The sequence below is a fragment of the Balaenoptera physalus genome (genome assembly GCF_965194825.1).
Source record: "Balaenoptera physalus genome assembly, chromosome: 17".
Classification (NCBI taxonomy): domain Eukaryota; kingdom Metazoa; phylum Chordata; class Mammalia; order Artiodactyla; family Balaenopteridae; genus Balaenoptera; species Balaenoptera physalus.
In genome coordinates this window covers 69558175-69572866 of record NC_138895.1, presented here as the reverse complement: position 1 = coordinate 69572866, position 14692 = coordinate 69558175, and the positions used below count along the sequence as shown (strand labels likewise).

Sequence of the window (14692 nt, the reverse complement as noted above, 5' to 3'; positions counted from 1 at the left end):
TACTGTGTTCGGTTTTTTGGTTTTTTGTTTTCTTTTTAGATTTTTGTCATTCACTTACGTGAGGCCTACTGCCCCTTTAGAAGATAATCTGTTGGGAAAGTGTATAAAAGAGACTTACAGATTTTATTGTCTTTTAAAACAGTTATTGTATTATAATCAGCGATGTAAGTATCTACGTTGTTTAGGTGAATTCATCAGGAATGACCAAGAATGCTGCAGTGTGATGGTAAACCATTTCCAGGAAGGGTGTGTCGAGGTCTGCGAAGGCTCTGAGACTTTACCACACCTGTCAGCCCACGCATTAACCTGCCAGTGTCATAGATGCTGCAGGAGACTTGATTACTCGTGGCCCAGAGAACAGGATAAGCTTCAGCATATTTGTATCAGTTCCTTTTCCTCCAAGTCCCAGGGCTGGTGACACATATGAGCCCAAATGAAAGAGTGTACGTGCAGTGGGGTGCGTTATAGGAGAGGAACCCTGAGCTTAGGAGACGCAGATCCTTTATAATGAACAGTAAGCAGGCCTGCCCTGTGCTCCAGGGGAGAACACTCTCTCTTTTTTAAGGCTGTTTGCTTTGCAAGCATCGTTGAGAAGATAGTCTGGAATGAAGGGCTGTAAGTGCCTTCCTTGCTCACAAGATGTACAGAAACATGAGACCCATGGAGCTCTGTCTCAGGTGATTATCCTCTCCTTTCAGTCACACAGATTATAATCAGTATAACATCATCTTCAAATGCAAAAGGCTTACTTGAATTATCCGGGTGGAAGAGCTCCCTTATGAGAAGTGAAATTTAGTAATAGACCAAAAACTTCGTCAGGTGTTGTCCCACATAGCTTTTCTTTTTCCCCATGGTTAATATTTTATTTTCTTTAAAAATGTTTATGCCTTTGTAAATTATTATAATTACATTTCAATGTTATATTCTTTTTTTTAAACATCTTTATTGGAGTATAATTGCTTTACAGTGGTGTGTTAGTTTTTGCTTTATAACAAACTGAATCAGCTATACATATACATATATCCCCATATCTCCTCCCTCTTGCGTCTCCCTCCCACCCTCCCTATCCCACCCCTCTAGGTGGTTACAGAGCACCGAGCTGATCTCCCTGTGCTATGCGGCTGCTTCCCACTAGCTATCTATTTTACACTTGGTAGTGTATGTATGTCCATGCCACTCTCTCACTTCGTCCCAGCTTACCCTTCCCCTTCCCCATATCCTCAAGTCCATTCTCTAGTAGGTCTGTGTCTTTATTCCTGTCTTGCCTCTAGGTTCTTCATGACTTTTTTTTAGATTCCATATATATGTGTTAGCATACGGTATTTGTTTTTCTCTTTCTGACTTCACTCTGTATGACAGAGTCTAGGTCCATCCACCTCACTACAGATAACTCAATTTCGTTTCTTTTTATGGCTGAGTAATATTCCATTGTATATATGTGCCACATCTTCTTTATCCATTCATCTGTTGATGGACACTTAGGTTGCTTCCATGTCCTGGCTATTGTAAATAGAGCTGCAGTGAACATTGTAGTACATGACTCTTTTTGAATTATGGTTTTTTCAGGGTATATGCCCGGTAGTCCCACACAGCTTTTAATTTTTTTTTTCTCAGTAGAGGGAAGAAAATTCCAACCCTGGGCAAAAAGGTGAAGTCATCAGGATTTCCACTTCACCAGCTCGTTTCTCCCTTTCCCAGGCCCCTTCCCAAAACAGACGAAGGTCTGGTTTTGTTTATAGTTTGAGACTCTTTTAGTGTGAGTGAGAACATGACTAGCAATTGCAGGTTTAGTCATTTATCTCTAATGTGAAACAAAAGACTTTGTATATTTAACAGGCATTTCAATTTTTAAGAACCATTAAAAAGTATGGAAACCCCTTCACCGCTCCCCACTGCCCCCCATCCCTTCATTGAGTCATTAATAATCACTTACTGGGTCCTGTTAGGAGACAGGCATTGTGTGGTTGTCGTGGAGACACTGGTTACTGTGGAGTTTATGGTCTAGTTGTGGGTGGCCTGCAGGATAGAGCCCAAAGGGACCGTGGTTGCCAAGCCCCTCACGACACAGCCTTTGGCTCCCAGGGGCTTCTCGTCTTTCCCCGCTCCCAACCTTTGAATGTGCCCTATTTGTCACCTTTAGGCTTTCAGGCCAGCAACTCAGCCTGGAACCTCTCCCCACCCACTGCCCTCATGTGGCTAATTCGTATTCGGCTCACAGGTCTCCACCTGGTTTCAGCTTCCAGAAATCTTGATCCCCAAGTGGTGGTAGGTTTCGTGCTGTGTTCCTTCCCTGCTCTTTGACCCCTGTATTGGCCCTTATTATGCTGTCTTGTCATAGCCTGTTTGTTTTCCATGAGACGCTTTAAACTTTGTAAACTCAGGGACTAGGACTGTCTTGTTCATATTTGTATCCCGAGGGCGGAACACCTGGCATCTCGCCAAATGTTTGTGGAGCAGAATCACTGAATTAATTGGCCAGCGTCTTTGTTTGCACAAAAGGTTAATGCCCCAAAGGTCTGACAGTGCTGAGGCAGTCCGCTCAGAAACGTTGCCCATTTCTCTTTCTGTAGCTGAAACCCCTTCCTCCCGTTCATCTAGGCCTCCTGGATATGCCCTTTTCTCTCTTAGCTTCTCTAGGTTTCCCGTCTAATCCTAGTGCCCGTCTAACTTTGCCCAGACTTTTAGCTTGCAGCCCCTTGGCTTTCCTCCCAGACCCACTATCAATGCTGTCGTGCACCGCTGAGTGGTCTCCGTGGATCTGCCCACACCCTCACTCCCGCCCCACCTCACTCTCCTGGCAGCAGCGCGTCCACCCACCTGAGAACCCAGCCTCCTGTACCTCGATACCCCAGCTGTAACGCAGGGCAGGAAAGGGCAACCCAGGAAGAATGGGCATCTCTGGGTGTCATCACACACAAGTCATCTTGATCATTTCCAGCACAGATGGTGAAGGTAATTAACTGAGCAATGATTATGGTAAAGAAGTCTTGAGCCTGCCTCCTAACCCCACCCGCTTGTTGATGAATGAATCACTCAGAAGGTGAGCAAATGTGAAGCACAGAGATGTCTGTCTGCCCTCCAGTAGGTGGGGTGGGACCCAAGGGCAATTCTTGCCTCTCGTGACTCAAAAGGCCTGTCTTCAGTGTTTTCTCTCAAGGGGGGGTGGCTATGCCCAGTATTTGAGCTGGTGAGAGTCCTTTGTCTTTTATATTCTTACACCCCTGCAATCTTATACTATAGCCAAAGAGATCTTATACAAATAAAGATTGCTCTCAGAGTCCTTCAGTGATTTCCCCGAGGCCTGGGAGGCCCCGTGTGGTCTGGCCCTGGCCCACTTCACCCCAGCTCACTCTGGTTTCTTTCATGTCTTTGAACTCGGCAAGTGTCCTCCCACCCAAGCCCTATGCCCATCCAGTTACCTTTACTTGGAACACTCCTCCCTGTGGTCCCTCAACCCTGCCATAAACTTGCCCTTCCTATAGATCCCAGCTCAAAGGTCACTCTCAGACAAGGTGATTCTGAGTCCAGACTTGCTCAGGCCCCCCCTTAAACGTTGTCAGAGCGCCTGCTTTTTCAGCCCCGCCGCAAGGTGCTTAATGGGATCGTAATTGAATATTCTTTGTATGAATCCTCCTCGCTAGCTCATAAGCTCCGGGACTGTGGCTCTGGTTCGCCCCTTCGTGGCGGAGCTCAGCTTCCTGGACATGCCGTGACTTCTGCCCAGTGCTGCCTTCCTGGAGCCCCAGGCACTTGAAGAGACAGCCTGAAGCCCGCTGAGCCAACAGCCAGTCCCTACAGAGCTCCACTGCCAGCGCCACAGGTGCCCCCCCACCCCCCGCCTGTGAGGTACCACATTCAACAAAGATGTGCTTCATTTCAGGAAAACCTAGGGTAGAAATCTCTATGAAACAAATCCAAGGCCACTGTTTATAAAAATGATTATTTTAAATAGCAGCTTTCTAGTGCTTTTGAAATTTCGTCTATAAAAGTAGTTTATACACGACTTTCCAAGGTCTTAATCATGAAAACAAACAAGCAAACAAAAACCAGAGAGGATTATACAAAAGAATCCAAAGCTTGAGAAACAGTGGTCCTGATGAGGGGCAGCCTAGGGCTGCTCCAGTCCTGTCTTTGTGATCGAAGTGTGTCCACCAGGTGACTTTGATAATGAGGTCAGAGAAAAAGGACAGGCATTTGTCTGCTTGGGGCTCACTGTTCCTTATCCTTTCCTCCTTCCTCGGCACAGAATGACTTGGTCACCTAAAACTTTGATGTTGTGTCTGCTCAGCCCTTGAGCTGACGACCACCCTGCCCCCCATCTCTGGGAACCTGGCAGCCATATTTGTCTTCACTGACCCTAATGATGGGAGAGAGGAAGCAGGGTTCACCTGACCTAAGCTGAGCCAATCAGAATCTCCCCTAGAGATGTAGAAATGAGTCTTCTCGTGTCTGAAACTGGGTCAAAACCGGGGCGTGGCTGTGTTTGCCAAATGGACTGGGGGATAGAGCAGGTCTGCAGAAAGAGAATGAAAGAGATGCCCAGAAAGGGGCAGAGGGACAGTCTCTGCTCTGCTGCCTCCTGATTCCAGGCCCTTCCTGTTCTCTAGGCCCAGCTACAGTCTTGGCTGAGACCTCCACGAAACACCTGGAGTGTGGTAGGCAGAATAATGGCTCCCGAAGCTGTCCTGATCCCCCAGGGTGTCCTAAGCTGTGAATATGTTAGGTTACAATGCAAAGGGGAATTAAGGTTGCTTATCAACTGACCTTAAAATAGTATTATCCAGGTGAGCCCAGTGTAGTCACTGAGATCTTAGCAAATGGAAGATGGAGTGTATTAGGACTTGCCAGAGAAACAGACCCCATAGGTCTGATACAGATATATGTGAGAGGAGATTTAGTATAGGAATTAGCTCAAGTGGTTTTGGAGGCCAAGAAGTCCCACTAGCTGTTTTCTGCAAGCTGGAGAACGGGGAAAACCAATGATACCATTCAGTTGAAGTCTGAAGGCCTGAAAATCAGGGGGCTGATGGTATAAGTCTTGATCTGAGTCCAAAAGCCCGAGAACCAGGAGTGCCAATGTCCAAGGGCAGAAGGTAGATGTCCCAGCTCAGGCAGAGAGCGCAAATTCATCCTTCCTCTGCCTTTTTGTTCCATTCAAGCCTTTGACAAATGGATGATTCCCACCTGCACTGGGGAGGGTGATCTTACTTAATTCACCAGCTCAAATGCTAATCTCCTCCAGTAACACTCTCAAGACACACCCAAAATAATGTTTTACCAGTTATCTGGGCATCCCTTAGCCAGTCAAGTTGACATAAAATTAACCATCACACAGAGGCAGAAGGAGTGGGTCAGGATCAGAGAGATGCTATGCGGCTGGCTTTGAAGATGGAGGAAGAGGCCATGGGCCAAGGAGTGCAGGCGGCCTGTAGAAGTTAGAAAAGGCAAGGAAACAGATTCTCTCCTAGGGTGTCCAGGGGGGAACACAGCCCTGCTGACACCTTGATTTTAGTCCAGTGAAACCAATGTGGGAATTCTGAAATAGAAACTATAAGGTGACGCATTTGTGTTGTTTTATGCCATGATGTTTGTGGTCATTTGTTATAGCCGCCATCGGAAACCAATATACAAAGTAACCTACCCATAAATTAAGATTGCTTGAGCTAGTTTCAGTTTCTGCTACTTGCAACCAAAGAATCCTGGTATGGACCACTTGGGTCCTTTCAATCTTGGTTTTAGAATAAGACATTGTGTCTCAGAAGGCTATTTCTTTTTTAAATGACATTATTTTGTAAAACCTTGATAGAGCATCCTTGTAGGAGATACCAAAGATAAGACAACACCTATTTTTTTTTTTTTTTTTTTTTAGAATTTATTTTAGGCATCACCTTTCTCCAGAATACTTCCTGTCTCTCTAAGTCTCAGTTTGGATCCCTTTCTGCATGCCCCCTTAGTACCCTGTGCTTACCTGTGACATTCCACCTGTGACACGTTTAACTTTTCTGTCCTTTTCATTAGGTAGTGAGCTACATGAGGATAGTGAAAATGTCTCCTTTATCTCTGAATTATCAAACATAGCCCTTGATACATAATCAACCCAGGGCAAAAGCTGAATGATTTTACTGACAGTAAGGCAATCTCTATAGAAGCTGGAGGGAGATGAGACTTTGAATGGAATCCCTAGGGAGAAAGACCACAGAATTGCTTTATCCTAAACGAAAGGTGCAAAAGTTTTCCTACTCAGGTGTGATCCACAGGTGAGAGAGATATTGTAAGTAAAGAGTCTAAGCTTTGCTATGAACAAAGACTGCTGGGTGTGCTAGAGAACAGTAAGGTTGACAGAGAACCAAGGACTTAAGGTCGTTTCTCATGCTTTGCATGGCTAAAGGGGATCAGTTTTCTCCTAGTGACTGAGGTTTTTTTGTTTTTGTTTTTTTAAAAAAACAAAGTTTCAGAATATCATTGATCTGTTCTTATAACTGGTGTTAGTCTTCAGAATTAGAATGACTTGAATCAAATGGTAAGGACTTCATTTCTGATTTCATTAGTAATTACCAGGAATTCATAATTCTGTCTCTGGCAAGTCATCTAATAGAGCGCAAGTTTGTGGAAGGGCCTTGGCTTGGTATCATGGACTGAAAAAGCTTGAGAAACTCATCTTTTTTTTTTAAATTTAATTTATTTTTTTATACAGCAGGTTCTTATTAGTTATCCATTTTATACATATTAGATAACACCTATTTTCAAGGAGCTTCCATCTCTAGTAGGCGTAATAGGACATCCACATAAGTGGCAAATAAGGGTCAGGAGGGAGGACTTGACAGCGCAGGAGTGCAGAGGAGGGGGGTTTTCATGAAGGTGGTAACATCTGAGCTGGACCTGGTGAGGGGGGTGGTTTGTAGCAGACTCGGCAGAGAATGGAAGGCAGGCCTGCGAGGTTTCGCAGTCGAGGGATGAGAGCAGCCAAGGCCTGGAGGACGTGAAGGCTGTTCATCCAGGTTAGCGGGTGTGAAGGGATGTGGTGGGTAATGAGGCTGGGCAGGTAAAGCGGCATCAAATTCTGGATGATCTCGAGTGCCTGGTAGGGAACTTGACTTGGCGTGGGATATACTGAGCTATGAAAAGTCTCTGAGCCCGGGAATGGCTGGTTTAGGGTTGTGCTTTAAGCTGATAAAGCTGGTTTCACTTCCTGCGTGTTAAACAGCCTTTCAGCTTTGTGCAATATGTGTTTTCTGGGTCTAGGAGATAACGAGCACTAACGTGGAGGGTGGAGGTGAACTCAAGTCACCGAGATGTCCCAACGCTTTGGGGAATTCACGCGGTTGCAGAGTTTGTCACCCTGAAGGGCTTTCCCGCCTAGGAAAGGCCAAACTCCTGACAGCTTTGCCCACTGCCCCTCCTGCCTTGTGCGCAGGTGAGTCTCCCTCACTTTCAGGTCTCAGCTCCGTCTCCCCTTCGCCCTCATTCGCTTGTAGACCCAGCAAACCACCGATCAGGGAACTGCAAACGCTGGAGGCAGGGAGCCTCTTGGCACCATCACATAAGCCCTCTGGGAGCTGGGACACCGCTGTTTCCACCCACGCGGGCTGCCCAGCCCCTGGCATACTGGGGGACAGGGTGGGGGGCAAGTGTGTGGTTAAGTACATGAATTCAGGCCCTTTGGGAATGGAAGCCAGGGCTGGCCTCCAAGGACGGGGGATAGAATCATTCAGCCAGGGGACTCTGCACTGGATGCTGCTTCATACCGTGCCCACAGGGAGGGCTCCCAGAGCAGCAGTGCTGGCGCGCCTCTCACAGGAGCTGCGCTGGGAGGGCAGCACAACTGTGGGCGTTGGGGGGAAAAATCGGGGAGCCGGCCCTGGGGCCTTTCCACTTTAGGGCCACCATTCTCGAAGAGCAGCCGGCCACCAGAAGCAAGCACTGGCTCTGCTGGTAGAGGGGAGCAGTTTGTATCGAGAAGGGCCATCTCCGGAGGCCCAGCTCAGGTGACGCAGGTGTCCGCTGTCCTGCAGTGGGGCCGGGGGGTGTGCGGGGGCGGAGGGCGAGCAGCTGCAGGTGAGTGTACAGAGCCGGGGCTCCTCTGGCTACGTGGGCCGACGTGGGAGGCCTGCCTCTTATGCCTGCATTGTGTCCCTCTAAAAGGCATACGTTGAAGCCCTAACCCAGTACCTCAGAATATGACCGTATTAGGAGATAAGACCTTTAAGCTCCTGGCACCAAAATCTGTATTAGTCAGGATTCTCCAGAGAAACAGAACCAATAGGATGTGTGTATTTATAGCTTTATCTGTATCTGCATCTCTGTGTCTATTATCTGTCTATATCTATAGTTACTTATGTACAGAGAGATTTATTATGAGGAATTGGCTCACACAGTTATGGAAGCTGACAAGTTCCAAGACCTACAGGTTGAGTCGGCAAGTTGGAGACCCAGGAGAGCCAGTGGTCTAGTTCCAAAGACCAGCAGGTTGAAGCCCCAGGAAGAGCCAGTGTTTCAGTTTGAGTCTGATGGCAGGAAAAACCTATGTCCCAGTTCAGAGGCAGTCAGGCAGGAGGAATTCTCTCTTACCTGGGGGAGAGTAAGCCTTTTTGTTGTATTCAGGTCTTCAGCTGATTGGGGAGGCCTACCCACGTTAACAAGGGCAATCTGCTTTACTTACACTACCATTTTAAATGTTTATCTCATCCAAAAACACCCGCACAGAAACACCCAGAATAATGTTCGGCCAAATACATGGGCACCCCATGGTCCAGTCAAGTTGACACATAAAATAAACCATCAAAAGTCCATACTTTGTCAACTTCATCTCCTTAAGTTCGTAATCCAATTTGACTGGTGTCCTTATAAGGAAAAGAGATTTGGACACACAAAAAAAGACACTAGGGATGCGTATGGACAGAGGAAAGACTACGTAAGCACACAGCAAGAGGATGGCCATCTGCAAGCCAAGGAGAGAGGCCTCAGGAGAAGCCAATCCTGCTGACACCTTGGTCTTGGACTTCCAGCCTCCAGAACTGTGAGAAACGTCTGTGGTTTATAAGACACCCAGTCTTTGGTATTTTGTTATAGCAGCCCAAATGGACAGGTCCTCACCATTTCTGAAAAGTCAGGGGAGATGCCTGGCTTGTGCTCTTCAGGATCACAGGGAAAATGAGGTTCAGAGAACTTGGGGGTTCCTCATTAACAACCATTTCAGTGGGTGCGTCTAGAAACTCTGTTCTCGGAGCCCAGCCCACCAGCCTAGAAGGTGTCTGTGTGAATTTGCCTGGTACGGTGAGCAGGCAGTGGAGGAAGGTGGCCTTGGCAGGCACGCTTATGAGCACTGGATTCCAACCTCCCCTCACGTTTGGCCTTGTGCACACACTGCAGCCTCATGCTGCGGCCACCTCCTCTGGGCCTCTCTGTCCACTCAGCCTGGCGCATCATCGTGTGGACACCCTCACTCACCACACCCTGCAGAGGAGTGAAGTATGGAGCCCCTGGGAGGCAGCATGTCTATCTCAGTGGATATGCAGTGAACAACCAGGAAAAAAGGTCGTTTATACTCGTACATGTGTCTGCAATATTTACATTCTCTGATGACAGTTTTTCTGACACAAATACGCTCTTCAGGAGGAAGCTGAGAAAGTGAGTGACAGTTTCTCTGTGTCCAACAGCTTTTTGGACCGAGTCCAGAAAATGAAGCACGTGAAGATGCTGAAGATGTGGCTGTGGCACTTCCAGGCCAGGCCAGCAGGGCCAGCAGAGTAGAGGCAGGGAGCCCAGGTCAAGGTGAGGGGGAGCGCAGGTCATCCTGGGGTGTCTGAATGTTTGACCCCCTCAGGAGCAAAGCTCCTTGACCAGTCAGTTAGCAACCATTGTGTGCGGGACCATCCATGGGGGGCCTGCAGAGATGCCCTCGGCCTCTTACCAGACAGATAGGGAGATAAGAGATCAGTGTCTGGTGAGGACCAAGTGAATGCCACAGATCATTTCTAGGAGAGGGAGGCCTGGGGGGAAGGGGTGGTCATTCCAGTCAGCACCCCAGTCCTGGCTGATAACCCTACAGGTGGGTAATAGGATCCCTGATCCCTGGTTGGGGACTGTGTTTCCACCGTGTCCCCCCCTGAACATGACCATCATACAATTTCTTTCATTCTCTCACGTTCTTTTATTTTTTGGCTGCGCCTCACGCAGCTTGTGGGATCTTAGTTCCCCATCCAGGGATCGAACCCGGGCCCTCGGCAGTGAGACCGCGGAGTCCTCAGCACTGGACCACCAGGAAATTCCCATTCTCTCGTGTTTTTCACAGTGGTGGTTCTCGTGGGTGCCACCCCCAGCTGACTCTGGCGTTCTCCGGGACAGATGCGAGGCTGGGTCTCTTTGCCTGTTGCTGAAATCTGTTTGGCACACGGTGGGCACTCCACTGCTGTCACTGAATTTCACACTGTAGGAGAGACTCTGTACGTCTCAGGACGGCCCCCAGCAAGCAGGCCTGCCAGGGCAGGTGCAGGTGTGAGTCCCGCCTGGAGCAGAATTAAAGCTGGGGCAAAACTGGGTTTGGGAGGATTGGAAACTTGGATAAGGACTTGGCTTTGGCTTTCAAGCACTGCCTTGCCAGGTGTGTAAAAGCCACGTAGTCCCCTGGTGGAAATGGTGTTTTGGGACAAGAGCCCAAGGCTGGGGGCCCTGGAGAGTCCAGTCCCACAAAGGAACGGCCCAGCCTCACATCAGTGGGTCCCGAGATTTTCTCAGTGAGGCTAGGCTGGATCATGGTGCAGTAAGAAACAGCAAAAGTTTATTTCTTGCTCATACCACTTAGCCAGTGCAGGTCAGTGCGGTAGGCATGTCCTGTTCTTTGTAGTCTCTTAGGAACCTGGGCTGGTGAAAGGGGCTCCATCTTGAGGTAAGGCCATCTGCACCCAAGTGCTTAAAAGCCTGGAAGCAGTCCTCAACACTTCCGCTCGCATTCCACTGGCCAAAGCAAACCACACCTAACTTCCCAGCCGGCTGGGATCACGAGGAAGTGACAAGGTGCTCAGAGGAGGAAAAACAATACTCACAAACCCCTAAGACGACTGCAGAGGGGAAACTGGCCGGTGGAGGAGGAGGGCTTGTTCTGGCTGCAGGCCCCCTGTCCACCCAGACTGAGCCGGACGCAGGGGCAGAGCCCATCTGTGGAGCTCTTGGCACCCCAGCAAGCTTTACCTTCCCAAAGCTTTCTCGTCAGGCTGTGAAATCAAGCTTAGGACACTCCACAGCCCTGGTCATTCTAACATCATGACGGCGGTCATCAGGACTGGGGCTTAAAGAACCTTCAGGAGGGGCTTCCCTGGGGCGCAGTGGTTAAGAATCCGCCTGCCAATGCAGGGGACACGGGTTCGAGCCCTGGTCCGGGACGATCCCACATGCTGCGGAGCAGCTAAGCCCATGCGCCACAACTACTGAAGCCTGCGCTCTAGAGCCCGCGAGCCACAACTACTGAAGCCAACGTGCCACAGCTACTGAAGCCCGCGCGCCTAGAGCCCGTGCTCCACAACAAGAGAAGCCACCGCAATGAGAAGCTTGCGCACCGCAACGAAGAGTAGCCCCCGCTCGCTGCAACTAGAGAAAGCCCACGTGCAGCGACAAAGACCCAACGCAGCCAAAAATAAATAAATAAATAAATTTATTAAAAAAAAAAAAAAAACCTTCAGCAACCAAAGGGCTTTTGTTGTTATTGTTGGATTTTCAGGAACTAAGGAAGAAAAAGGTGAAGTGAGGACAGAAATACAGTTTAAAACAAAAGCAAAGATGCCTCTGCCTCTGCCAGGAGTGTTGGACAAATACAGACAGGGCTGGGCTGCAGGGAGATGCCCTCTGCAGAGCGCCACTCGGGATGCCATGTGCGTCAGGATTCAGAGGCCACCAGGAGGAAGGATTGTCCTCCCAGCCTCTGCAGCAAAGGCAAAGCTTCTGAGCCGGAGAAGGGCAACAGGAAGACATTTGCTGAGATGACTTGGTGGCGGGGGAGGACATGGAAACCCAAAGACGTGTGTGGGGCTTTTGCCCCTGCTTCTCTTGGACTGAAACAGCCCGGGTCGCATCCCTCCCCCCAGCCATACAGCCTTGTTCCTTAGGTCTTGGGTTACCTGTCACTTCTCTGGGAAGTGTCCTCTGGCCTCCCCAAGCTGGGCTGGCTGGCCCTCCTTTGTGCTCCCTAAGCATCCTGTGTTCTTCTTTCTACCCCAGCAAGGCTGTGCCCTCAGGATCTATTACCACCCCAGGAACAAACAGGATGTGCTGTGACTCTGAGAAGGAAAGAATGATGGGACTGGGTGCTGGTGAGGGTGACAGCCCAGCATTCCTGCTGCAGGACGTCAACAAGCCAGGTAGAGGGGCCTGGGTCTGGAGGTAGCTGACTACACCTAGGGGCTGCAAGGTCAATGCGGGGTCCTCATTGGTTGCTCAAGGCTGCCTGAAGCACCACTGCAGGGCCATTCCCAGATCTGACAACTCAAGCCCCTGGGATCCAGCCCAGACTCCAGGGACCTCCAGGCCAGCCCAAGGCTCTTCAGAGCAAAAACCTGAGCTGCCAAACTGCCTTGTCCATCTCCATCCCCTAGATGCCTTGGTTTGCTCCACCCTTGGTGGCCACACTTTCAATCAGCCACACACAACTTACAGTGGCAGGTTCTGGGGCCTCTTCCCTAATTCATCGGGCCAGGGATACTCTAGTATTATGCTCTACAAGGGAGGAGGAGTTTCCCTCCCCTCCCAGAAACATCTAGAATGTCCCCATACTTTCTCCTGAATCTGTCTGTCCAGAATCTCTGGGGAGCGGACCATCCCTGGGCACTGGGACACACAGGAGTACCTTGGTCACACCCACCCCCTGCCTCACAGTGCCTCAGTTTACCCATATGTAAAACTTGGGCTGCATCAGCCACTTCTCACATTACAGAGATTTGGAAAATGTTAATATGAAAGCACTGGCTGCTCTTTGGAGGATGGGGCTCTATTTTCATGATTTTGTTCTCTAGCTCCCTGCCCCCCACCTCCCTGGAAACTTCTGGAATGTGCTGCATAGGCCGTACTAGAGAGGAGAACCAAGGGAAGTGTGGGGGTCAGCAAGCGAACGGTCTGAGGCCTGGGAACATTCAAACACAGGCAACGGTTTTGTCCAAGTGCCTTTAGTTCGAAGGGCCACTGGTTAAAGTGGGGTCCTTGAGCCAGAAAATCCAGGAATGCCCAGCTTTGGCCCTGGGGAGGTGAGCTGGAGGAAGGGACCCTTCAGAAATTCAGGAAGGCCTGTGGAAAGGGCCTCCGGGTGTGGGCCACCCTGGGCACCAGGCCAAGCTGCTCGACCTGCAGCCGCAGAGGCCTGTAGCCGTTGAGGTTGCTGTAGGGAGCACACAGGCCATCATGGGGCCTCGGGGAGAAGTGGGCCTGTGAGGTCAGGGCCCCCCAGGGGCCGTGATAGGGCTGGAACCTGGGGGCCAGAGGTGGGTTTGGGGCCAGGGGGCTGCCGGGCCCCGAGGACGTGGACAGACTCCGGTTCTGGGGGTTGCTGCCTGTCGACAGGCTGCTGAAGGGGTTGGAGGACGCGCGGTCGCTGGTGGAGGGGCTGCTGCCACTGAGGCGGCCGGGTCGGGGGCTGGGGGCCGCTGTGGGCTGGAGGGGTGCGGCCAGCCCGGGCGACTGGAGGCCCATCACGGGCTTGGAGGAGGCGTAGAGGTGGCGGAACTCCTCGTCAAACAGCCCCACCGCCTGGCCCGTGAACTTGGAGAGGATGTTCCTGTGCACGTGTCCACAGAGCCAGGTGAAGCTGGAGGCGAGAGGAGAGAGTGAGGGGCGGGGATGGGGGGGCCTCGGGCACCCTGCTCCCGCAGGGTCACGAACGCGTGCCCACCGCTCCTCCGCGCCGGCTCCTTCCACCCGGGCCAGAACGCCGGTTATCCCCTCCCACAGATGGGAGAACTGAAGCTCAGAGACCAGCAAAGGTTTGCAAGGGAGTAGTTAAGATGCAGAGTGAATCCGGGCCTCCGGTCAGTGTTCCCTCCCGGTGCTCAGATTATGGCCCTTAGAAGATCCCTGTGGAGGCACAAAGGGGCCGAGTGCCAGTGTCCCCAGTTCTGTGCTGACGTGAGTCACCCAGCTGCTGGGGCCTTAGCGGCTCCACCTGTGACAGGTGTGACACCTGCCTCTTCTAACCAAATAGCTTAGCAGTCTGGGGCTGCTCCTTGGAAGGAAGGGCTGTATTTCCATGAAAAGCTAAAGGGTGTAGCCCAGTTTTCAGGCAAATGGGCCGGAAGGGGTGCGAGTGGGAGGGAGAATCCTATGCTCTTGGGGGATGGAAAGGAGAACACAGGGTGAGCCCACAGGATGGGAAAGATGCCACATCAGTGGGCTTGCCCAGACACCCATGGGAGGCCGCCTTTTAGCAGAGGCCTTGGCCTTCCCTCTATTTACACGTTTTAAATGGAAACAAAATGTTCAAGGCATTTGTGTGTTACCTTTTATGATTCCCTAATTTAAACAGATTCCTTTCTATCTCTGATGGAAAATTCCCCTCATCACCCTACTCCCTGCAAAAAAGCCTGGTGGCAACACAGAAGACCCACCAGGAATGTCATTTTAGAGATTCCTGGGTCTCTAATCCTGTGGACCTAGGCGTGGGGAGCAATGGGGACAGCATGGTCAGAGGGGGACAGGGTCACTGTGGGGGACAGAA

The 14692-nt window shown here is 50.4% G+C and overlaps 1 protein-coding gene across 2 annotated transcripts in view; it reads right to left on the bottom strand.

Moving 5' to 3' along the window:
- Positions 1-70: 70 nt before the first annotated feature.
- Positions 71-14692, bottom strand: part of FAM83A (family with sequence similarity 83 member A) — a gene marked incomplete at its 5' end in the record, with an annotated part of 34348 nt that continues 19726 nt past the window's right edge. For both annotated transcript variants that reach the window (XM_082433214.1, XM_082433215.1), the window contains one exon: positions 71-13786. In XM_082433214.1, coding sequence (XP_082289340.1) covers positions 13252-13786 — 535 coding nt within the window. In that variant the 3' untranslated portion in view covers positions 71-13251. The remainder of the gene's footprint in view (positions 13787-14692) is intronic.